The following is a 27277-nucleotide window of genomic DNA, read 5'->3' as shown; positions in this document are numbered from 1 at the left end:
CACTGGATTCCAAAACAACATTTACTGGCGCTGCAGTCTTTAAAAAGGGGCAGAGCCTAATTTTTCAGGTGCAGGCTATGTGAGTCAGCTGCATCGTAGATTGTGATTCAGCGGTGCTGGCACAAATGTCTCTTTGTCTAACTGAGGTGCACTGGATTGCCACTAGGGGGCCACTGAGACAGGAACCCATTCCAGGTCCTTCCAATTTCAATAGATTGAGGTGCAAATTCAACAGCGAAACCTTCCTCATTACCTGCTATCATGAAGCTGCTGCCAGCAATGAGAAATAATTAACAAAAGACTTGCGACAACACATTAGTCGACTAAGCTGAGAAGGATTTTTTTCTGACTTTGAAAATGAAAATGTAGTCTTTTTAAAAAATAAAAACTCTTAATTTGTTTAAAAATAAAAGACACCACTAAAACTCTGCTGCAATTACTTTAATGTCATGATGTAATGTAGCCTGATGAGATTTTGGTGCACTGAGTGTGTGTCTGTGTATATTGGTGTTTAAATGCCTAGTGAAGGAAGAGGCCTTGAAGTCAAGGACAGAGCTGCTTTCTGTGTACGGTGTAGCGTGAAATGACACTAAACAGAGCAGGCAGACTGTGCTGTGATGATACCTTGCTGTCTGCTGCTTTTTATTTGAGCTGTGGACTGACTGGGAGTCCCTCAGTGATAGTAATTAGCGGAAGCAGAAATAGCTAATTAAAAACAGCAGAGAGGGCCAGCTATACTTATAAAACTCACTGAACACGAGCTACACGATGAGAAAGTCCAAATAAGAGTCGAGTAAACACCTTTAAGGAACAGTCCAACTGCATTAGCCTTCACTTTAGGCTTTCAAGATCACCAGGACAGTTTCAGTTCATCGTCATTTGTGTACTTTAACGTTGGTGAAGATGAAATGACTTCAAGCGGCAGCTTTTGGGTTGGACCGAGTGCCCACAGGCATCTTAACAAAACCTGCAATTGAGAGAGGTTGGCAATTACCCACGATTACAATTATAGTGCTCACAGGCTCATGTCTGGCACACAGTGGGAGCGAGCTCAGGCCTTAACATTGAAACGGTGTGGGCATCACACCAAACAAAAGGCAGAGAGTGGGAGACGGCGAGGGACACAATGAAGAATAAAAGACTGAATAGCGGCGTTCCTCTCTGCGTTCTTCATTTTGTATTCACAGGCACCAGAAAATCTGCACGTAATTTACCCGCAAACCGAGTGAACCATTCCCAAAGTAAACAGGTATTATCTCGAGAGGCAGAGAGCAGAGAAGGGGATGATGCTTTTCATTCACGCTATACTTCATCACTCCAGCCTTTTTTCAGCCAAAGCAGAACCACAGGAAAATAAATACATGAAAACTGAAAAAAAACCACCAAGCTAGTCTGCTTCACAATAATTGTTGGTAGCACTTCAATGAAAAACACCCGGGGCGCTTAAGTTCTGCAAACATTGCTCTCATTCTTTGAGGAAAACTCTTTGCCAGAGCATCTGGTAGGATGTTCACAATATGCCCGCCTTGTGAAAACGGGGGGATATCAAATAGAGTCGACATCTCGCCTCCAATCAATTGGCAGCACACGGAAATTGCTGCAGTTAATGAGGTATTCACAAGAACATTAAGCCTTTTGTAGTCACTGTAAAACACAACTATTTCCAACTCATGAGTCTTTTTTTTGTACTGTATTATTAAGAAATCAGCAGACAAAGAATGTTGAGCACTTCAGGATTATTAGAAATATACCTGACCAGGTTCTGCTTCTCCGGAAGTGATCCAGTGTAAACAAGACTCGGACTCGGCGAGATTTATTGCAAAGACGTACTGAATGTTACGTCTGAAGTAGCTTAAATAACACTGTAATAGTAATGAAATGTGCATTCAAATGTGTGCAATAAAACCAAAATGTTTCAAAAGTAAATGAGATTTACAAAATGAGTCACGAAGTGCTTGTCTGACTGTTAAACAGCATCTGAAACCCTCTTTGAAAGAGAATCAAAGGGGAAGCGACAATTTCTGTGACTTTGCTGAATATCAACCATCACAAACATTTTAATCAGCAATTAGCCGAGTGTGATAAGTGTGCCAACGTTTCTTTCAAGCACTCTCTTATTATCAACACAACTGCTTCCATCAGCTGTGCACAACAACAGTCAACACCGTGCATGCCTTTGAGGAAAGGCTGTGCTGTAATCCCTCTTTGTAAAATGCATTGCATCTCGCCTTTTGGTGTGAAGGCGAGGTTTTGGCTCTGCGATTTTTCCTTTTATAAAACAATACCACTATTTTTTTCATTTTCTCCTCACTGTCTCATCAACGTATTAAGATTAACAAAGTAAGCCAGAGTTTCCTTCTGTATGCTGTCAGTCATCACCAGTATTGTCTCGTACCATGGCCAGCCATGAATGCATTTGGTGACAGAAGCTGGAAAAGCAGCACAAACAAAAAAATGAGATGACAGAAGTGTTTCTACTTTCTGCTTGGAAACAACTGTAAATGCTGTGGACGGATGCAAAATCCACTGGCTGCTACCCACCACGTGCAAACAAAACTGCAAAAAGCTTAAAAAAAAAAAAAAAGTATCCTTGGAGTCTGAGTGAGCCCCAGTGTCAGTGTATGAAGATGGAGTGTGACAACCGTGGACGAACACAACAGCTAGGAACCAGCTCCTGCTGCACAGGCCAGGTCATGTGGAAAATAACAATGACAAATATTAATAATTCAGAAATCCTGCTGCTTTCCCCACCAAATGCAAATGTACATTCTTTTTGACCCGGCCAACATCTCTGTTGCTTGTATAAAAAAAGCTGTAAGAGCGAAAACAACTAAAAATTGGCAACAGGAATGCCTTCTCACTCAAGTTCACAGTCAATTTGTCTCTCTGGACCTACTCCAACAGAACCAAACTTAAATATGACAAAAGACAATTTCCTGTTGTCCTCCCACATACCCCATCCTAATTGCAGACCAGATCCACCCTGCTTAACGTTTCTGAACCTCATAAGCCAACCCAAGTCCTCCTTTATAAAGCTTTCATTAGCCGCTGATTGCTGTCAGTGCCTGCTGGGCTCTGTAGGCTTTGGCCTTCATTAACAGACTTTGAGTCATACAATTGACTGTATGAGCCTGTGTGCAGTCTGTTCACACAGTCAAACATCACAAGAAGAGATACGTATTTATTTGATGTGTTGCTCTTTTCTACTCTGCCCCAGTCTGTTTTGTTTTTGTTCAATTCTTTCGTAAAGAAGCGTAGGCCGCAAGTGTCAAGTGAAATGTCGCAGCAACAAAATCCCCTGACAGCATTTTCTGTGTTTGTCTGATACCGAATGGCGGTTTTTTGCTCTGCCTCATTCCACGGGCGATTATTCTTTGAAAAGAATGATTCACTGCCACGCTGATGACATCTTTGCTTGATGCCCTGCAATCGACTGTGCACTGCTTAGCAGCACTCGTTCATTACTTTGGCCTGTGCAAATATGAAGGCACGATGTAAGTGTAGTCCCATTGTGCTTACACTCATGCAATAACAGACACAGAGCACCGCTGGTTGTTAGTCATTCACAGTGAGAAATCTGTACCAGGGCCATATGGCCAAAATCGTTTTTCCCAATATAGGTCATTTCATATTTCCATAACGATATAAATCACAATAATGTATGTTTTGTGGTGATTCAATAACTAAATAGTCCATAATAAATAACACGGTAAAGCCTATTTTTGTATATATAAATGAAAAGTAGTGAGTATTAACTGTTTTCAGTGAAATCATCAAGAAAAAAATAATATTTCCACATTTCTCAGTGAACTGAGCGGTAATGTAAAGTGTGATGCATAAACTAAATTTCAATGTTCAAATGATATTTCCCTGAAAACATTTCACATTACATTTTCAGAGAGTTTTGAGTTAGTATGCGCTTGTTTTTATCAATTGAAAATAACGTAATTGTGTATCGCGAAATCTCGATATGTGATGTCATCACAATATGATTTCTTGAATGAGAATACATTCTCATATTGAATTATTGCCCAGCCTAATCTGTACGACACATTGGTACTTCATCAGATAATCCAGGGTGCTCTCTTTTCATAATGTAGTGTTTGTGTTTCCTCTGGTCACAAGGTCACTCATTTTCAACTTGAAATATAGAAATACATCACTAGTTCACAGAGCGTGTTATTATTATGGGACAAGACAACGCCGGTAGAAAGTCTTTATCAGAATGAAGTCTACCGACCATTTCAACACATAACTTTTACTTTTCAAGTCTGTCTGTATGGGTTTTTTTTCTCTAGGTAATTGAAATAAAATTTTATATTTAAGGCGTGCAGAAATGCAATACTGTCCTGAATATGTCTCCTTTTACGTTTAGGTGAAGCTAATGCAGACATGTTAACATTTGTTTCTTAAATCACATCTTCCCTCATCTTCAGATTAGCCTACAGCCGTGATACGGTGGAGCTTCTACAGTACAGTGCTGTACGTAGGCTACATCAGGTTATGTGGGCGGTGCAGAGTGAGAACAGAGCTGCTGTTGTGCCTGCAGCGTGGAGCGGCATTTTTTTGAAAAATTAAAGCCCTCTTGAGCAGAAAACATGCTAATGGACCATAATGCAACTAATGGAGCGCATTAACCACGCTGTTATAGACACTCATGTTAACATTAAACATGTAAAAATGCACTGATTTCAAGCCTTAAGGAGCAAAAAGCAGCGGGTTTTCTCTGAGTGGCAAACTGAAAACAATCTTAAGCAGCTGGGAGCAAAATGGTGACAGAATGTTGTGAGCAGGAAGTTAGAATTGCTTCACTCTGCTTCGCATACTTCCAATGTTCACAGTCACGCCGAAAAGGGCAAATCCATCCACAACTACTTTTGTTGTGTTCATCAAATCTGAGTTTTAAGGTTGTTAATAAGCTCTTTCGCACATGTTACTAAGTAAGTATAAGTAATGTTTTTATATTCTGTTTTTAGGTGCAATTTTGACATCTAGGACAACGGATGAAAATGTATTTTCTAAGCTCACTTTTAGATTTCCTTTTTTGTGTTGATCGATGGGAATTGTCCCAGACGAAGTAAGAAAAACATTTACTACGTTGGATAACTTTATTAGACTTGATTTTATTTCAAAAAGTAGTAAATGTTTCCACATCTTCTCAAGTTAAATTAAAGCAAATGGCTTCCACAAGTTGGGAAAATCATGGAAAAAAGTACATTGGAAATTGCCTTTTTTATTCACTATGGTTGGAATTAATCGTTTATTTTTCAGAAGATGTTTGCGACAATGAGAAAGCATGAAATGCAACAAAGCCAGACAGCCAGAATCAAAGCAGGGACATTGCATTAGCTAACCCTAACTCTCATCCTCGAACAGTTTATCACTTCAAATACATAATTAACGAATACATTTAATTATCAATTATTTTACCATTAAGGTACCACTGAAACTGATAATAGTATCCACTAATACTCTTGGCCTTCGATCTCTTGCAGCGTCATTATCCATATTCAATATTAATAATTAATTAGTGTTTTAAATAGCACACTCAGCTTCTTGTTCACGATGGAGGTCCTTACCTTGCAGAGCCTCCTTGGCACGGTCCAGCTCCTGCTCCTTCTGGGCCAGCTGCACGCGGAGCTCGGTGGCGGAGAGCACGTCGGCCGAGCAGCCTCCCTGGGTCTCCTCCAGGTCCTTACTCAACATGTCCTTCATCTGCCGCAGCAGGTGCACCTCCTCCTGGAGCTGGGCCACCTCCTCACGCAGCAGGACTGCAACACACCAGAGACAAAACAGAGCTTTAGTAAGCCGACATCAAAACATGGCCCAGTACATTCGTCGTGTAAATGTGTGTGGTTTTGAATTTGCCAGACAACCATAGCAGTGAAATCAGTTTTCAAACCAAAGTAACAATTTAATTCCAGTTGCTAGAGAAGGCTCATATGCAGACTGGAATCCAATCTTAATCTTACAGAGCTGCGTTAGCTTTGGATAGCTACACCACCGCAGAGATGGTTATGTGTGAAAATCGATTTAACATCTCCATAGGAGGTCATGGTTTCATTTGTAATTGAGATAACTACATCACATTGACAAAATGACTGCGGGTAAGCGTCACATGGGTAGGGTGGGGTCCAGTGGATGAGTAGAGACAAGTCTTTGATGTAATAATTAAGTTCATCTTTGCTGCTGCCTGTTGATATGAAGTATAAATAAACAGAAGAGGCTCGTCTTCACATTCATCGTCACAAAGACGCAAACAACAAAATGAAGACAGCAGCGGAGACAAATAGATTTTTCCTCACAATTTGAGTCACTGGAAATGTTTCAAAGTGCTTTCAAAGAATCAGCATCAGAGAGGTTTAAAACAAGCCACAACAGACAAATGTCACACTTCAAGTTGTCAAACCTCCAAAACTAAATATTTAATCTGAAAATATGACGTTTTTGCACATTGAATGAGTTTGTCTAGGTGGAGCATATGGGGAGTAATTCATATAAGGATGAGTGGAGCCATTCTACTCAATTTCACGCCCCCTCAGGGCAGGGGGTTGGAGGGGTGGGGTGAGCGAAACTGCTCAGCCCCATCTCGCATGGCTCCACTATCAAGTGCCTCGCATACATTACACTTCACACTCTCACATCCCATGCCGCAATATTACTGTCAGAAAAAAATAAAACCCATCAGAGATGAATGAGAGAACTGTGAAGAGGAAACTAAATATGCCAAAGCACAGTGAGAGGAACAGAAGAATACAGACTGCACTTTAGCTTTTCAGTGAAGTTAGTCAATTCATCTGCTTTGCATTCTGTGGAGCATCAGTGGAAATAATCCGATAAATTCGACCCTTATTGCCCATTTAATACTGCGTGGTGTCTTTCAATATTGTTACACCATCAGTGAACTTTACATTACATCAAACAATGCCTGGCTATGACAGTCCAATGTTCTTAAAATGAACTATAGTTGAGACACTCTTTGTAAGGTTTTGTTATTTCATATCCCAGAGACAGTAAACTGAGAATGTCTCTGTATAGTGCAGCTAATTATTTGTGCATATGACCATTAAGGTTTGAATCTTGAATCTTGTAAATGCAGACTGGAGTACGTAGTAGTCGTGTCACAACATTGGACGGGTCACACTAGAAACAACCTCTACAGTAAACTCTGAACAATAAAACAAAAAAAGCTGAGGAGAGCATTGCATTCGCCCACAGCAAGGACTTCTGATTTGTGGTCATGTTTTAAGTGTAAGTGTGTCAGTCAAAGAGGATGATTGTAGGTCTGAACCACAGACGGATTATTATTTATAAAAGAAAAGGCTTTTGTCTGTCTTCTACAGGGAGTGTTTCTCTTATATCACAAACAAGGACTTAAGATATTGTACCTGAAGTAAAAAAGATCAGCTTCACAAAGGCAGTGTTTTTCTGTGTATGCCGTGAATGCATCAACTTTGACACTTTTATTGTTTTTGTTTGTCGTTGACTGTCACCTGTGGGAGTGACACATGTATCTTTAATCCTGAGTTTCGGCCATGACACTAACAGTTCATTCCTCACTCCTCTTACAGCATACCTGCTGTTACTCTCCATGTCTTTCCCTCCTGCACACCACATGGATCACTTTAGCTCTCGCCTTTCCTAAACTAAAATGAACCTTTAACCCCAGTTCCCTGCTTGTACGATGTGCACCTGCCTACCAGGGCTTTTGAGTCCTTTAATTTATGTTCACTGACTAAATGTAAGTGGCTGAGGATAAGAGCTGCCCGCTAAATAACTAAAATGAAATGTAAAAAGGGTTATTAGGAGAGGGGTCGAGAGAAAAACGTCTGCAAGTGGAGTGTCATTATACAGAGGTGTACTTAATGGACCCGGTAATAGAACCACATTTTACGGAGCAACTCAAGCAGCAACACCCTTATTGGCAAACCAAGAGCTGGCCCTCTCTGAAAACCACCGACCGCAAGACACAGTTCATCGGTGTTTAAAAATCCTATAATGGTCACAGACTCTGATTGATTACTTATTCATTTAGTTTGCATGTATCGATTGTGCAATGGCAGCAAAACAGGGAGTCATAAATAAAGAGCAAGGACACTGAAAATGTGTGTTTAATCTTCTATAGCAAGCCATAAATACTGGCATACATTTATGGTTTGTATGACACTCCCTTATAGAATAAAGTTGCTTCTTTGATAAATAGGGCTACATGTTTACAAAAAAAATTGCAAATAAAGTCACCAGTACAAATTGAATGTAAAGTATAAAGACGTTGAAACCTCCCACAGTAAGTTGTAATAACCACAACGTCAACATAAAAAAACATTTTACCCAGCGGTGAGATTGATCACCGTAGAAGGATAATGAACGGAATGGATTCACCGCTGCAACAAAGAGAGGAAACTAGACTCGTTATTGCAATCTGCTCAGGTGTGATTTTAAACTTCTTACTGTGGGGCATCACAAGAGTGTAAATAAATACCATATCAACAAAGTCACAGACAAGGAACATGGTAAATTAACCGTTCAAGGTCCAAACTAAAGAAAGAAAAATATCATTTTGTTATCATGCAACATGATAACTTGCCCAGATAACATCAGACTCTCACTGACTTTGAGTGCAAAAAACCTAAAACGGGACACATTGCTCATTATCAGGTTCATATTTGTATTTGGGCTTTCTACTAAAATATACTTACAGGCTTAAAACACTTTAGATTTCGTATTCTGAATATACCTGAATATATCTGCTTGAAACACTCTGTCTTCTTTAAGCCCCCCCTCGTGAAAAGCCCAGTCTGCTCTGATTGGCATTCAAGAAAAATATGGTGCACCTTTGCCTAGACAGCACTTGATAAACTGACCGGGTTGTCTTATTTCAGTTTGTGGGTTAGTAAGCACTCCAAATACCCAAATCTATGCGCACAAGCACTCAAAAAGTCTGTTTTTCCCCTCAAAGCTTTCATCATCATCATCCATCTTTCACTTACACCGTGAATTACCTCCTATTTGAATGTGTTATGGCATTGTATTTAGTACTTCGAATTACGTGTATTAAATATTATATGTTATAAATCAATACACTCGCCTTACTGAATTGTATGCCTGTCAATGGCCAATTGACTTTTCCATTACATTAGTTTGTCAGACGTTTGTCCAAAGCGATCACATTCAACCTCTACAGGAGAGCATCAGAAGGTGTCCTCATATTATACGTGCATCGCTTACGAACAAACAACTAAGAGCGTGATCAATCCTACGGCACTTAGAGGACTAGACTGAGGTGTCGACGTGTACGTGATATAATGACATATATGTTAACCCAGGAAGTGTAATAGCGCCACAAAACTACCAGGAAAAACACATTATTTATACTATTTTTACATACAAACTGGTGCATACTGTACAGGTTGTGAGATGTAGAGAATACGCAGCAGACAAATATATAAATTGGTGGCCTACAGGGAAAACAGTTTGCAGTCAGATGGTTAAATTTGTTCACTTTGCCAGCAAGAGGACCCGCAACATCTAGGACAGGAAATGCAAGATGAACTGCCATTAGTTGGGAGCGTGAAGGGGGAACAGATATGTTATTGTCTCCTCCAGCTTTTGTGCAGGCGAGCACAGTGCTGGAGCTCTCTAGATAAGACAGTCCCGGGGGTGGTGGGGTTGGGTGGGGGGGTGGGGTGGTGGGGTGGGGAGGGAGGGGGCTGAAGACAGCCACCTATTTTTCAACATCCGCATCGTCTCCAGGTTAGTGAGAAGCATGCATAGCAGCTCCGCATTACAAATGACAGTCAAGAGTGGGAGCCTTCTGATAAGTGCAATCTCTCCTGCAGGACTCCAGCTCATTCCCACAGAGACTCCTCCCTGCAACGTCTGCCATCGTTTGTGAGGCTTATAACTTAGCATACTTATGTACTGTATATGCAAATTAACAGAATAATCGTATTACTTTTCTAAGGTATTACATTTTGTCTCACGCACACATACACACACACATACTGTACATAGTGTAAATAAACACACATGTTCTTGCTAATTGTCTCTAGTACGAGTTAAGCCAATGCGGAAGTGTCTTAAACTTGCATTCTCTCCACTGGCCAGCAGGGGGCGACTCCTCTGGTTGCAAAAAGAAGTACGATTGTATGGAAGTCTATGCGGGCAGACAGCTTGGTGAGTTTAATTTAGTTTTATAAGAATGTATGGAATGACTTATACAACGACTTCTAGCCGACTGCCTGCATACATAGCTGATTGTTTTTGAGTTTGAATGAAGTGTGTTTTATGAAGCCTTACAGCCCGTTAGTGTCTACAAGGAGGGTTAGCCCATTGTAGGTTGTGTCCACTGCTGGACATTCGTGTTAAACATGGACTGTGGATAATTTCTTAAATAAAGGTTTCAGTGAATTTTAAAATAGAATGAAACCCTGAAAGGAAAATAATATAAATTTGCTTTTTAGATTATATTCATAAAATCATTTCACTACAACAAACAAATGTTACATATTTCACCGAAGGCTGTTTTCAGCTCCACTCCCGCTCAACTATGAACACAAGCCTTCTGGCCGTGATAACTTCTCTTTCAAAACAGAAAAAAAAGACAAATATAAAAAGAGATGTTTCTGTCAGCGTGTAGGACACACAACATTTGACAACACAGGGTTGTGTTTTAGTTTTCAGAAGTGTGACTCTGTTGCCATCACAACCTGCACTGGCAGGTATGAGAGGATGTATCAGGGTTGGATGTTTGCCGACTCTCTGCTGTAAGCTCAGCCTTCAACACCACCTGTTCCCCACTGGCTGACAGCACGTTTTCTGCTTCTAAATGACAGCTTCACATATGTCTGACAGTTTAAGATTTAATTTATACGACACATCCAGTGTTACAGTTTGAGCTATATTTTTGTAGCCCTCTTTTTGAGGAATTTCTTGCCATTATGTCTAATTATCTAAATCAGTTCATCTGGAGAAGAGCCTCTTATTGCACACTAACACTGTGAGGACAAACTACTACAGTAAAGGAGGTTGAAGTTGAATCAGGATGTCACGCTGTAACCTGTAATGAGGGTTTAAAACTGCAATTTATTTTGGCCACTTGGGGGCAGTGAAAACAAGCGCCACCTTTGAAGTTGATATGGCAAACTTTAGCAAACAGTTCCTCATTTACACATCTAACAGTTATGGGGAAACATGATAATATCCACTGTCTGTTAGCTCTGTTTTGGTCCCGATCAACTCCTGAGATAAAAACATGGCTCTACAGATGTTTACCAGTTAGCCACTAACCGTGTCTTTCTGTCGTTTGGTGCTGAGCAAGTACAGTACAGTCAGGTTTTTAGTTTTTTTTTGCTGAAAATAGCTGCCTCCTGTCACCGAAGACGACAGTATGAGAGCAGCGAGCCAACACAGTAGTTACCAGCAGCTAAACAGTTCGTTAAAACTCACTGTAAAGCTCCGTGTAGCTGAGGGGAGCTGCAGAGTCGGGTGAAAGGTTCATCACAACGAGCAAAATAAAGCTGTTTACAATAAAATAAAGCAAATACGCCATGATGAGATAAAGAAACAATCAATAAAGAGAAGAAATACCTACATCAAAAAAAATGTCTTACATTGCAGCATTCCCTGAAATAAAACTGGTGTTTGCATTTTCTGCTCCTAACATCCAGAAATACACACAATTGTGAACAGGGAGTGTCTTTAAATAGTACATGCTTAATGTGTTTCTCCAACTGAAGTCTTATGCAACTGTGAAGTGCCACAGGGACTAAACTGAGGCTAATGATGACTGATCTTTGTCTCCGACTCGATTGGCAAAAAAAATATGTGCATTCATTGACCCTCCCTCCATTTCTGCCTCCATTCCGTTCCAATTCCCTAAACGGGAACGCCAGTTATTATGATTCATCGAAACAGTAAATAAAATCTCCATCCCCGGCCACTGATGTAAATGACAGCTTAAATGTGAATGTATTTGCATAATAGCGGCCATGCATCAGCTGACATGCAGTTGGTACAATGAAATATGAATCTGATCAGTGTCATTTCCTATTTATGTGATTTAAGCAAAATGGCTGAAACTGTCTTCCTCAATAATCCTGCAGCCTATGTTAGAGTCATAAAACCGTTCCAAAATATCAGCACTATTCTGGTTACCCCAAATCTGTCATCTCCTGGACTTAATGGTGCAGAAAACAGATTAAACATTTGAGGAGAAAATGTGCCTGTTTTTCAAAGATTTGGCCTTCTTGCTGTGTGAACCTATTGACTACAAATCTGCTATTTTTCGGGGTCCACAAAGAATATTCAGACATCGTAATCTGTCTATCTCTTACCATAGTAACACTTCATGGGCTCTCTCTGTCTGTCTTTGTCTATGTGTCACTCTCAGCAACCGCACAATAACAAATGTGAATTATTTACATTTCCATCAACTGGTTTGGAGTAAAGAAACTCGGCTACAGCGTAGTTTGGTCAGAAGTGGGCGCTATAGGCTCGATGGCTCCTCCAGTAAGCAGAGTAGAAGAAGTCGAGGTAGCGAACGGGAAACAAAACAACTCATTCTACCTCATCTACAAGAAAAAACATGGAGAGAGGTCTTCAGCAATTTGTTTCAATTAGGCAGGGTTTAATCAGGTCGGGCTTTAATCAGGCTTTCATCTCAGCTATTTCTGGCATCGCTTCATGCTGTCCCGAGACAAAGACAAGCATTCACACGTCATGCTGACAACACAAACAGCCCTCACTCATGTGAGTTAATCATTCGCTACATCAGAATTTATTCCACGAAGGCGTTTCCCTAATCCATTAAGCGCATCAACAAAGGCAAAATCCACCTCAAATTAGCGTAAAAAACGTTTTTTCCCCGTAATTGCAAAAGTCTTTATGCATTTTACAGGTTTTTATAATGCCATACTTCAAAATTTGCATCAAAATATGTGAATGGAAACATGGCTAATGTCCTGTACAGTTCATCCCTCTTCCAGCTCCTCCTTTCCCACTTCGACAACGACAGCAGGACTCAGAAACCAAAGTTTCAAAAGGTCTAGCAATGTGTCAGAGAGTCCAGTGGCCACGCGGCAGCTGGAATTGGACTCGGCTGAAACGGGATTGGAGGTTGAAATTTGTTAGGGAATGACAGTAAGTGTCTAGAGAAGGGACATTTTTAGATTGGTTCACCATCTTCAGAGTGAGTGGGAGGGAAAGACGGGGTGGGGCTCAATTTTTGCCAGTTACTGGAGACAAAATCAATTAACGGGCCTATTGTTCCCACACAATTCTTATTCAGCCAGCTTGCAGAGGGAGGACATACACAGGCCACAGTATAGAGCAGATAATGGCTGCTACTATATGATGGGTGCATATACTATATGCAGGCTTCTTAAACATGTATAAATAATAGAGCAGACACATTATGTGTTGTTATTCTGCAATATAATAACCCATCTGACAAAATCAACACATCATGAGACAGAAGACAAAGTCCAGCTACAGTGCAACATAGAATGTTGTTTTTAATGACAGGGCAATGCTGTAAAGAAGTGCAGCATTAGCTGGTTTACAACATCATTTGTCCAGCAAAGATGAATGAGTCTATGTGGAATGCGGAGCATTTTGTACCACGGATGTTCAGGACAAAGGAGCAACCCAAATCAGGAATGTGTGAAATAAAAAAGGGAAAGAAAGAGCAGTCGGGGTCAAGAATTTGAGCAGCAAGTGCTTTCATGACGGGAGGATACAGCCCACATCCTCTTGTTTGTTTTGGACTTGGCAACTGAGCCATGGCCCTGCTTGAATAATTACATTCAAACTGATTCTCTTTTAAAGCACACTGGAGATGCCACGTTGGGTTAAAAGCTTGAACCTTGCCGGCACTCCTTTTGAATATATTTAGGAATAAATAAATCCTTGATTTGAGAACGCTCATGTACGGAAGCCCTCAGATGCGAGTGAAAAAAACATTCCTGAGTGATCCATTTTCTAAGTCTAAACTAAAATGTTTGTTCTCTCCAGTGTTTATGACTTAAGAACAGGTGAGAAAAATGTTTTGCCAGGATAATCTTTCTAAGTTCCTCACCTCTTGTTCTCATCTGTGAAACGGGTGGAGAAAAAAAAAAGAGTGTGGCCAGGTGTTTGTTGCTGTAATATCCATTTCAGCCACAAGAGGCTGAAGTGCACCACGACCCCATGTTCTGAATAAGACTAAAAGCATTCATGTTTTACACCTGAGTTTTAATTGTTCTGTAGGAAATTTGGGTTTAGAACTGTGCTTTAAGAAATTATAATAGAAGTGTTTAATAATTCATAATTAAGAAATCATAATTAGAAGTGTTTTGGAATACATAATTAGAAGATTCATAATTGTAGAAGTGTTTTAGAATTTGTAGTTACAAGTGATTTGTAACTACCGGTGGATTGCTCCCTCCAGGTGGGGACGGAGTGCCTACCTCAAGCGAAGGAGTTCAAGTATCTCGGGGTCTTGTTCACGAGTGAGGGTAAGATGGAGCGGGAGATCGACAGGCGGATCGGTGCGGCTGCAGCAGTGAAGCAGGCGCTGCACCGGACCGTCTTGGTGAAGAGGGAGCTGAGCCGGAAGGCAAAGCTCTCAATTTACCACTCGGTCTACGTTCCTACCCTCACCTATGATCACGAACTCTGGGTCGTGACCGAAAGGACAAGGTCGCGGCTACAAGCGGCCGAAATGAGCTTCCTCCGTAGGGTGGCCGGGCTCAGCCTTAGAGATAGGGTAAGGAGCTCGGTCATCAGGAGGGAGCTTGGAGTAGAGCCGCTACTCCTTCGCGTCGAAAGGAGTCAGCTGAGGTGGTTCGGGCATCTAATTAGGATGCCTCCTGGACGCCTCCCACTGGAGGTTTTCCAGGCACGTCCAAGTGGGAAGAGACCCCGGGGAAGACCCAAAACACGCTGGAGAGATTACATCTCCCAGCTGGCCTGGGAACGCCTCGGGATCCCCCAGAATGAGCTGGAACATGTTGCCGGTGAGAGGGAGGTCTGGGTCGGCCTGCTTGACCTGCTGCCACCGCGACCCGACCCCGGATAAGCGGTGGAAAATGGATGGATGGATAATTGTAGAAGTGTTTTAGAATTTGTAGTTACAAGTGATTTGTAGTTAGAAGTGTATCTTAGTAGAATTTGTAGCACCTTTAGCTCTATGCTTGTGAAACTTGTGAAGTTTTTGCCAAAAGTTGAAAATCCTTATCTTTATATAGTATGTTTATCATAGAAGTGTTAAGCCATAAAAGACAGTCATTGAATGTATTAAACTGTAAAGAGTAGCAGAGGGATAGACAGAGATTTCTAGACAGGCAATTGCAGCGGACGCAGAAGGAGCATCACCCGAGTCAGGGGGGTCCTAGCTGGCTGAGAGAGGAGGAGCCAGCTGGATTTAGCCAATAGGAACTACGGACATTATGGGATGTTTTTTGAACTATGTAAGGCGGGAGAGAAAGAACTTCCGTTCTCTTGCTCCTGTTCCACGGTGTGGTGATAACGTTTTTGGGGTGAGCGGGTCATATTCTATGTAACTGTAAATAATGTACTTCACTATGCAACTGTTTTAGCATCAGAAGTATTAAATGCTTTTGTTCATAATTGAAACCGGCTGACTCTTTGGAAAGGCTGGTCTCCCACAGAAGAAGAGGCTCTTGAACTCAACAGTTCCATGCACTCTAAACACACGGCATATTGTGAATTTAAACTCACCTGGACGAAAACATGAATGCTTTTAGTCCTATTTAGAACACGGGGTAGTGGTGCACTTCAGCCTCTTGTGGCCGAAAGGAGTATTACAACAACAACCACGAACACTAACCACTAAAAATTATCCTAAAAATCAACAAGGAAATTCACCAGACAAAACGTTTGTCATCTGTTTTCATGGATGAAAGTGAAAGAAAGTAAGTAACTAAGAAAATCATCCTGGAAAAACTATTGTTTTCCTCAGTTTCACCAAATAAAAATAAAAATGAAGGTACTTAGAAAGATGACACATTAAACCCAGGAGAGAAAACAATTCAGATCAGAAAATGGATTACAGCATTATTTTTTCTATCTCAATAGCCTATCAGGGCTTCCGTTCTCATGCTAATGGAATTATGATTTTTCCGCAGTTTTATGGAAACATTCTTCTGTCACCAAATAATGCAAATGAAGGCAAACGGATGAGGACAAAAAGCTCCGGTGATGAGACAAAGTGTGCACTCAGAGGGCAGCAGTGGAGCTCATTGAACCCTTTTAATAACCCATTTTAATCCTTCCCAATTCAAAACCTGTACAATGTTACCTATAAGTGCTTCATTACAGTGGTGACATAAATAAAATAAGCACTGGAATATTGTACTGCATAATTATATCAATATGAATTGTATTTATCTGTAAAATAATATTCCCTTTTCACTGAAAGCACATGGTTATCTACGACTCGGCTATCTGTGTGACAGAGCAAAGAGCAACAGAGCCAGCACTACCAGCTAGACTCCTATAAAATGACAATCCGTGAGAATCAGCTGTGTTACTTAATAGGAAACTACATGCAAGACAGCCTCCAGGCTAATACACGGTTCTATTTCCATGTAATGATTAAATCCTGCAGGAAGCACATGAATTTCATGGATTTATCCACAATCTTCAATGTTAGAAAATTGATCCAGAGAGGTATTTGACATGCTGTGCACTCAATGGTGTTGTGGGCCTTTACAGATGTACATTATATTTCAAGAGCGTTACCTTTCAATCTTAAGACTTATTACATTTTCTGTCTTATTTAAACTCAGCAGAAATACTCAGAATGGTAAGACATTTTCATTCGTGTGAAACATTCGGCTACACTCACACACACACACACACACACTCGGATAGGTACAGTATGTGCACACACCCACACATTGCTGAATGCATGATACTGATTAATGTTTGCCCTTTGCAGACATGTATGCAAACAGCAGCCATTATCTGACCTTTATATTCCTAAGGGAGTCTGTTTGTGTCCTCAGGACAAACAAAAAAAACCTCACTGGACAAACTGAATTGCAAATGATGATGCACTTTTCAACTGTTCTACTTTGGCTGCAACTTATACTGTCGGGAGATTTGGCCTGCTAAAAGTACCACAGCAGTGAATTAACTTTTCAACATCACTTACCATTTAGCAAATGATGGTGCTGTGTTTGACTGCATCTTTTTAGTTTCACTGATTTCCAGCTAATTTGTTTGTCAAGTTACTTCAGGTAATGCACAGATATTTCCAAATCAATCAGCACTTAGACTGCATTACCACACAACTGTAACACCTGCAAAGATAAATGCAGACGCACTGTGCCAACAGTGATGAACTACACAACTCAAGCTAGTTTCAAGGAATCTGCTTATTGATTTTCATACAGTACAGAAATGTATGGAAACCAAGACTTCCCTGGATTGGTGTTCGCCAAAAAACTCTCTGGAATGCATTTCAAATTTGTCGGCATTAAGAAATAAACATGATGAGTAGATGAAAGGCAAACACACTGATGTGGTTCTTTTAATTGGGTTGCAACTGGCTGCCTCTGATTTGAGCTATTTAATATTATTTTAGTGTTAAAGACAAAGAGGGAGTGATTGACGACAAGGGTACAAATGAGGTGTTCAAAAAGAAAATCAGCCAGAGGGGCAGCAATTGTGAAATGCACGTGTGCACACTTTCAAATCAGATCCTGAACACCTCATTCAGGGCAGATTGCCAAAGCGTATTTCATAGAGTCTTTCATCTTGGATGAAATGCAGTAGTCATTAATAAAAGTCAGACTGTGTCTTGTCTCCGTCTCGCACACACGCACACACTCATCTTTATGGACCATTGATAGCAAATTCATCAGTGGCTCATGACGGTACTAACGCCTAAGCGCTGACTGATGAAGGCAGCCGGCAGTGTCTGCTCTGTCTGGGAGTGCTTTGCTCTGGATTAGCTAGTCAATTCTCATGAGCAGAACAATCTCCCTGCGTCGCCTGAGGAGATGACAGGGTCACGCCTGATGAAAACGGCGGGGAAAAAGGAAAAAAAAAAAAAACACACCTTGCCTTGGGGCACTCCATCACAGAAATCACACTCTAATATTCCGTATTAACGGAGACAGCGATGAAGAGGTATTGGTATTCAGGATAACACATACAGGGATGGATTGCTTGAATTGATGAGCACACCAGTGTCAAGGCAAGCATGTCACTGAAGCTCTTAACATGCCAGCAAATGTTTGGGATGAAAATGTAAGAAAATGACCCGAGGAGCTTCCATGACTGAAAGCTTAAATTGTTTGTTTGGTCTGACATGGCATCCAAAACTAAATATTCAATTAGCAATCATATAAAACAAAGAAAAGCTGCAAATCTGGACCCCCGGTACCAGCGAAGAATTTTTTTATACAAAATACAACCTGAAGTCCACAGAACTCGAGGCCGTCGGCGTTAATTCCCATCAAAGACATTTAAATGACGATGTCACTCCGTGCATGACTCCCTCCCTTCCAGCCAGTCAGTGTCCATCAAGTAGTCGACGCTCTAACATCACAGAATCTGACATCCACATGCTGGCAATCCTATTTCATGCTTCAGGTCCTTGGAGTAATGGGGGCTGAACTTGTGCTAGAGTGGGGTTAGAGCAGAGCTCGGCAGTGAGAGAAAGAACTTATCAGAGAGAAAGATAAGAACCGTAAACTCAGACGCATTCCACCACGATCTTAAAACCCTCTGGCGTGTCTTTGGGTAGTATCAGCCACACTGGCCAGAACCTGCATTGCTGTTCACAGAATGACAAACCTGCAAACAGAGTTCCGGTATGTATAAGTATACCTAATTATAATAATTATAATAATATAATTGACAGTAATCCGTCAAAACAAAGTCCTTTTCCCATCTATGATGTGAAAACCACAAACGGTGAGATTACTGTCGTTCTCAGGCTTCAGACGGACCGATAATCTGGACAGGATTTTGAATTTCTTCGTCACAGAGATTAGCAGTAGAGTTTCCATGAAACTGGAGGACGTGCTGTTCAGGTCATGAGGGACAGACTGGTTGAATTTAGGATAAGATAGCTGATACAATGACGGATGGATAAAGCCATTCAAACACAACTGCGGGAGTCAGAGACTGCAAATGAGCCAAACATTGCAGCCCTTCTACAGAAGTGATAATGAGGCTGCAGGCTGGCAACTATTCTCCTTCGTGATCTTCTTAGTAGGTCCATGCAATTTATCACCCTCTAGTATTTTGTATTAGCACTCATTCAGGTGGAAAATAAATGCTGCAAAAATACACACAGAGCCAATTCTAGGATACTGTAATTGCAGAAATATGCACCATTAGCCTATTTGAGGGGGGGGGGATAACTAATTATGTGTGCATTGCTCTCTGAGTTGGTACGCTAATAAATTGGAGCTTTACTTCGGTTCTTCCTCCATATAGAAGCTACAGTTTGAGCTTTTCTTCTGGACAGCTTTACACCAAACATGATGAGAATGTTAATTGGTTGCATCAGGCCAGGAAATAATTGCTGCTGGTTATGCTTGATGAGCTGTGCGGGTTAGAACACGCCATTCATTCAGCCATGATACGAAATAGCATCTTTGTGAATACACAAGCTGTCAACATTTAGCCTGTAACATCCACTTTCCCCGGCTTTTCCTCGTGCTCCCAGTTTATTGTTACACGATGTTAACATCGCGCTATTATGTTTATCTCATTTCCCCCGGGTGTTGCTATTGAACATATTGCAAACAAAATGAACACTTATTTTCAGAGATTAGTCTGGTTGTGCATGAGTGGGAGTCAAGTAGACAACAAAGCAACAATATCTGATGCGTTTGGAGCAACAAACGAGCTCTGTTTTGAGGAGAGTTCTCTGCGAGAAGACCAGGCAAGACCAGCCAATCGCTGCACAGAAACCTTATTCAGATTCAACTGTATTATCTTACGGAGGTGGCTGAACGGATTAGCTAAGACAGGTAGCTGAGAGGTGTTTGGATGTGTGTGCGCACATGTGTGACAAAGCAGGCGTGTGTGTGTGTGTGTGTGTGTGTGTGTGTGTGTGTGTGTATCTGCGTTGGTGTGCATATAGTAGTTGTGAAATGAGCTTTGGTGCCGAAGGCTAACAGTGCTGTTATTTATAGTCCGGGCCAAATGGGAAGGCAGACATCGTGTCACCACGGATACTTCATCAAACGGTGGAGTCCACACCTACAGAGTCTGTGTACCTGAATGAGGTGGCTCCTATACTGCTGTGACTGAGACCCTGCACTCTGTCAAATCAACCAAACAAACCCATCAGCAAAACCTGCTCTGCTGCCAAAAATAAATACTGCCACCGAGAAAAGCCAAGCCAAGGTGCCGATGATGATCTGGCGGACGGCGCAGAGTGCGGCGGTGCTGAAACGACCCCGGTTGCCTCGTGCGATAGCTAATAAGATCCTGGGATTGAAATATGTAACGAATGGTTATGGAGTTACATTTGTTCCCAGTTTCTTTCGAAATGAGCGGGGATCTGCTGACAGCTTCAGTAAATAAAGCCGCAAGACTGAAAAGTCTGTCACTGCAAATGTGAGCTACCTTTTCAGAGCAAGTTCTGTCATCCACCCATGTGTATTGGATGAGCTGAGGCGGAATGTGCAGTGTTTGAAAAACAGCAGCCGGCAGTGGGATGAATCCGATTTGTGATAGTGACAAAGCAGCCAAATTAATCTTCAGAGTAAATGTGATTAGACACCAGGGTGTTCAAACAGAGAGCGATAGATGGAACATAGTAAAGGCTCCAATCAGTCCATCCTTATTACAACACAAAATGACTCCGCGCTCTTAGAAAGTATTCCCAAATCGGACTTAGCATGCCTCACGGTGATTACAGTTGCTTCACCATTATCCCTGACTTGATTGTGACAGGCGGCTGATCTCCTTCAACTCATTCCAAATGAAGAAACTAGCTCACACCCGAGGGGGAGCCGCTCGCTGCATTCACCTGCAGCACAGTCAGTGAGAGAAGGCAATCACCCCAGCTCGGACCAAACTCATCTGCTCAAGCAATTATGTCAAAAGCGATCCACATGCACATCGTGTATCCGTGCGTCGAATGACGTACATGCGCGGATGGACACGAGCATGCATTTGGACACCCACAGCCCTCACATGATACCGAGTGGGTGTCAGGTCAGTCTGACAGGTCAGTAACAGGCTGCCCAGTGGAAACCAACAACAGCTTCCGCTTTATAGCCTGGTTCACAGAAGGTGTTAATCCACAGTGTTAAGCCCAGTCTGACATCATATCACTCATCTGGAAACACTACTCTCGCTCTCTGAGTGACAGCCATGAGACATAAAGGAGCAATGTAATGCGACATGGTCTGCTGGACAAGCAGGCCTGGCAGAGCGGAGGAACTGATGTTTGATGTGAATTTAACACAGAGAAGATCAGAACCACAACACGTCTCCTTTATTCTGCTCGGGGGGACATCAACAGCAGGTATGATCACATATAATCTGCTGCTATGGTTACAAGCAATAATGGCTGCACGACTAATGTTTTACAATTTCAGTTTGCAAAGACCGACCGCAAATGACCTAAACGGTAATCACAGAGGCTGCCACAGACATGCGAGACGGTAAGGTGAGTAACTGAGCACAATTGCAAATACATAACCACACCTGGGATAGCAAGGGTTAGGCAAAGACAGCCATCCATAGCCTCCAGGTGTTTGTTTCGCTTCGAAAGCACTAATTCTGCCACAACCACACCTTAGGGTTAAGCCTGATGGATTTATAGGACGTGCTTGAAAAACATACCAGTTTTATGCCACATTTCTGGGTTGCTAGCGCATGCCATTTCTAGAAAACGTAGCAGGTAGAAAACACAGGGTTTATCTGCCTAGTGTGAACTTTTACCTCTGTGTTTGGGCTATACTTAGTCCAAGGTTGAAGGGCAGGTGAAGCACCAGTATATAGATACAATGCAGGTGTTTGGAAGCCAAACAGCAGAACAGTTGTTCTCAGAATCGCAGCTCTTCTCAGATGTTGTAATTCAATGCTTTTCATTTAAAAATAGTCTGAAACCAGTCCGGCTTACGCAGCGAAAAATCCCTGTGTGAATGTAGAGCGTGCTTTCAGGCTAAAGACCGCAGCCAACAACCCCAGACCACAGTGTTTACAATAGAAACAAAACACAATGCCTCTTTACATGACCATGAAAACACTGTTGTTTGGAGACAAACTTAACAGAAACCAAGACTGTGATCTAGTCATTGACGGTTGGCAAACATCCCTCAGAACCTCTGTACCTAACAGCAGAGGAAAGTGTGAATCACTGCAATATTTTGCAATCTTTGGATTTTATAGGTCAGAGGTCAGATCTCCATATTAACAGCCACATGGCTCTGCATCTCTACCAGCTCATTCTTTGCATGCAAGTTGGAGAAAGAGTCTCAGCTCACATTAAAGACAACTGGCAGCAGAAAAGCCAGGTAATGGTGGAGTCTCTACTCAACAACTACTCTGAGGTCACTCAGTGCAGGTTAAAGTCTCCCAACGGCTCAGCACTGAAACAGGTGACTGACTGCCTGATCCACTATCAGACATGACTCCCGCCAACACATGAGTCACCCTTTATGCCAAATAGCAAAACATGTCTCCTCTTCTGGGATCTTTAGTCCAGATTGACACTGAAGAAGACACCTTTGCCGTGTCACTATTTGAAAGTGCAGGACTGAAACTCACCTCATACTATCGTCTAATAAAGCCCCTGCACTTGTCTTTTCCACTCACTCACCAGACTTTCCCTGCTCCCCGTCTGACTTCATCCCCTCCTCCGAGGGGATTTTTCCAAAGGATTCCAGGATTCCAGGATCTGTCAGGTGTTTGCTGGAAACTTTCAGGAAAGACATAAAGACTCCAAACTCCAAAAAAAACCTTTCCCAAGCTGTTTTCACTCAAAGCACATCCATTTCTTCAAACTATTTCCCCAACTAAAACCAAGCTGACACCAGGAAATACATCCAGGAGCTGCCGCTGTGTCTGTGAGTGTACCTGTTCAAGGCGACTCCCACGGCTTCAATGATACAGTACACTGGTCCCCTCCCCCTCAACTCAAATGGTTTACTAGGTAAGGAGGAGGAGCTCAGCGGGGCTGTCACAATGATTTTCCCACATTACTCAAACATACACACAGACATGCGCACGTGCACACACACACACTGATGAGGGGAGGAGCCCAGCCTGGGTGCGGGCTTGCAGGCAGGTGAGCGTCAATGTGTGTGTAGTGTAACACTGGCAGGCAGCACAGCAACAGGTCTGCCAGCTGTTGACTTACCTGAGGGTCTCAGTAACCTAATACCATTTAAAACAACACCTGTGGTATCATGAATACCTTGAGCACCATTAAAATCACCACTGCAGCTCGAAACACTTGCCGAAGAAAGATACTGCGATGTTTGTTCTTCTCTTGGTCTGCATTTATGATCAGCCTGTGAAACACTTTATCATTGATGTGTTTGTTTGTTTTCTCGACGCATCGACCCAAATTCTTTGAGTAACTTGAACAAACTACAGTAAGGTGGAGTCATAAAGAGTAAAGTAAGCCAAAGCTCCACTATGATGGGTGGATTAGGAAGTACAACACAGGATATTGTCATCACTCAGTGGATTAAGATATAGCTCACTTGTAAATTGTAATAAAGTGGATACGTTTATATTGCTTTGTAAAACGTATATTTTAAAGCCTTCTTCATTTTAGTTTAATTAAATCTTTATATCTGTGGATGGCATGGAAAGTAAGCAAACAGACCTTTACTATTAATGCAGGCAGTCTCTGTATGCTTGTTTTATTCAACCAGCCCTGCAGTGATAGTAGTCCGAGGCAGGCAGCTGAATGAGGGATTGGTGACATGCGAGTAGTCATACAGAAGAAGATCTGATTTTAAACAAAGGTGATAAGCCAATGCGTTTATTAAAGTCTATTAATCTGCCCGCAAGGACAAAGATAAAACCTCTTTAAATAAAAAGAATGATGAGTCAGAGTATACATCTTATCTCTACAAGTAAAGTGCACATAAATAATTTGTCATAAAAAGGGCAAAACATCATTATAAAAGACTCATCAAACACAGATTGAATTGTATCTTGATTTGGTTTCACTTTCATGCTTTTAATCATTTTAGAATAAAGCATCGTTCTCTGCACAGCCTTTGTGTGCCAACATGAATATTATCAGAGAATATTATTTTAGATAATTCTTACTTTATCAGGCGAGGTCACATTCAAATGGAACGATTTATTGTCTTTAAAAACAATGTGAATTCCTCTATATTTACATTCAACACATTGGCCACACTGCCGGTGTGCTGGTGCATAAAACACAATGAGTCCACCCACAGGGAGTAACAGCAGCTCTCACTGGACGCCTGGTGGCTGAGTCCAAATCCTCTCAAGCTCTAATAATCAGTGAGGCCACGTTAGACTCAACCTAGACTCGATATTCTTTTAGAAACTGCCTCCATAAAAGCGTGGCAAAACAATGCAGGACGGGGATGTACATTGAATTATGTGTGTATTAATTCATCAACAGTAATGAACTACGGAACTATGCTTAATTACGTGGTTCATTGGAGCCGCCGTAACTCCCCACTGACCAGAAAAGCACGTTCCAGACTCAACAATGGCAAATCACAAACTCGCCAACAAACTCAAATTGATGAAGTTGTTATTGTTGTAAATCTAGCTGATGTTGGTATCAAGAGGCCATGTGCACACTTCAGTACAATGCACCTACATCACAAAAGTGTCAATCAATTGCTATGCCAAAAACCTTGATTGGGTTCTCTGCAGAGTTGAGAATCATTCAATGTACCACCGCTCGCTCTGAGACAGATAAAGCAGCTCAGGAAAATAATCTATTGTCACCATGCATAATAGACAACGTGAGGAAATTGAATACTGCCTACTCAAAGGAGTGTTCGTGGCCCATGCAGGCCTGCAACTTAACTGATATGCAGCAGATTAAAAGCTGAAGGTACAGGCACAAGATGACGGGGAAGAGGCTTAGTGTTGTGAACATGTGAGTGCATGTGGAAATATGATGATTTCACATCATGATAAAACCCAAAGGATGCCCAGCAGAAAGCAGGGAGAGAGCTGCTGAGCTATATTGTACTACACAATTGCAATCCAAGCATTGATTTTGGTTGGACCTTATTTCCCTCTTACAGTCACAAGGCTTTTTCTTGAAATTGTTACAAATGCCCTTTAATGCCAGTGAAGAGGAAGGCTGCAGTAGTTATATTGCCTAAAATGAACATCATGTGCCTCTGCCTAGTACCGCTTGGTTTAAGATTACAAATCCAAGAATGAGATTTGACTCAGCAATTTCCCCATTCTGGAGAAAAGACACTCAGAAAGAGAATAGAATTATAATAGTGCCATTTATCCATGTGAAGCCGTGGGTTGTAAAGTTGTTTAAAGAATCGTGCTGGTCAAATTGTCTGCTGCATGCTAAATGATTGCATGGCAGTTCCCTAAAAGCTGGATGCTCGGGAACGAGGTAATTTTATGACAAAGGGGATTTACCATCTAAAACGAGGTCATGCTACAGTAGCAAGATGCCAATACGAACAGCATTGTGGGCTACCATGCTCCCATCTGTGCAAGAGTGCAAAGGTTTCTATATTTGACATTTACAGTAACTCACAAGCAATGTAAATGGGCCACATTACCACACTACGCTTGCTTGCTCAGTAGATGGCAGACTACAGTATATTAATTGTGCTACTCTTGCTCCAGACCTGTTGGGACATGCTAGCTACAGTGTAAGGTAACTCGGAAGTGGCCCAGCTGCGGCTCAGGCTCAGACACTTATGAAGATGAAGTGCTAATCAGTGGGTCTGTCGGGTTTCCTAATTAAAAGAATGTACTTGGCACGCGCTGGCTATTTACACTACATTAAGACAGCATCAAATTACACTACAGGGACGCACGGCTTGGAAAGCATGATGATGTTGTAAAAAAATAAAATAAAATTAGGTTATTTAAGGTAAAAGGCCATTTTGCTGAAATTGCGGACGCTCAACTTGTATGATGCAACATCACACACAAGCACACACACGTTTCTAATTTCTGGGATGCCTGGCAGTGATGAGCTGAGAGCACTATCCCTTAAATGAAAATCAATGGAAGTAGGCAATCTCTCTCTCTCTCTGCAGTCAGTTTACACAACACCTCAAAGGACAGATGCACCACCGCACACTGCCAAGAAGACGTCAAGCTTTCACTGTTTATGTGAGAGAGGAGTGAGAGTAAAACAGAGACTATGAGAGAAAGATTTGAAATTAATTGAATGGATGCGAGTGTGTGTGTGTGTGTGTGTGTGTATGAGCATAGATGGTCAACTCTTTATCGCTTCAGCTCCTTTCTGCTTGTGAACAATGTGGTGTCCATCTTTTTTATTGCCCATCTTCAGAACCCCCTAACTGGCCTACTTTACAACACAATGCACGTGTTAACGGACACCGTCTTCTCATAAATTCACACTTTCCCATTTCCCTGTCGCCAAGATTTTCTTCTCAACGCTGCATCTTGCACAGCAAAACTTTTAAACAACCTCTGTATGAAAGATCAGCCCACGAGTCACAAAGTGTGAACTGGTAGAGAGAAGAAAAAAAACTGTCAGTGAACTGTGAAGATGACAGATTAGAAAGGAAGACGGTCAGAACAGGAATATATTATTACCTACATCACTAAAAAACGAGCGAAGCGTCGCGGTCATGTAGTTGTTACGGCAGTAAAGTGTAAGAGATGTCCTAATCTCACACAGCAGGAAACTGCTGTAATGTTCACTGTTGCTTGAATTTCCAAGCATGTTGCTCTTCTAGCCACAAGCAGTTAGAGCCAAGGAAGAACTACAGAGTGCTACTTCAGCTTCGGTATCTGTTGGGTGCAAAGCTGCTCCAAAAGGTCCTTATTTTTGTTACGTTTCCAACATCGAAAATGGCATTCCAAAATATGTGCACATGTATGTTATAACCGAGCAGTCTTTACAGTGTAGATTTGACAGGGTTTTGACAGACTCTGATATTCAGCCGTATTCTGCTGGAAAGAGGCCGCTGGAGGCTGAAGCTGCAGCAGGAAGGACGCGGCCGGCGGTGACCATCCAGAATCTGAGCTGCCGAGAGCAAACACCGACTGGTGGTGCCTTCGCTCAACTTGCCCTCCGATGCCAACAGAAACTGAATCATTCTGCTGTAATGAATGTCAG

The 27277-nt window shown here is 41.8% G+C and overlaps 1 protein-coding gene across 6 annotated transcripts in view; it reads right to left on the bottom strand.

Moving 5' to 3' along the window:
- Window positions 1–27277, bottom strand: part of kazna (kazrin, periplakin interacting protein a) — a 175285-nt gene that overhangs the window by 20316 nt on the left and 127692 nt on the right. For all 6 annotated transcript variants that reach the window (XM_031844837.1, XM_031844832.1, XM_031844835.1 and 3 more), the window contains exon 5: window positions 5580–5771. In XM_031844837.1, coding sequence (XP_031700697.1) covers window positions 5580–5771 — 192 coding nt within the window. The remainder of the gene's footprint in view (window positions 1–5579; window positions 5772–27277) is intronic.

Source organism: Anarrhichthys ocellatus, unplaced genomic scaffold, assembly GCF_004355925.1.
Source record: "Anarrhichthys ocellatus isolate YVR2014 unplaced genomic scaffold, GSC_Weel_1.0 scaffold5, whole genome shotgun sequence".
Classification (NCBI taxonomy): Eukaryota; Metazoa; Chordata; class Actinopteri; order Perciformes; family Anarhichadidae; genus Anarrhichthys; species Anarrhichthys ocellatus.
This window is presented reverse-complemented; position numbering and strand designations above follow the sequence as displayed.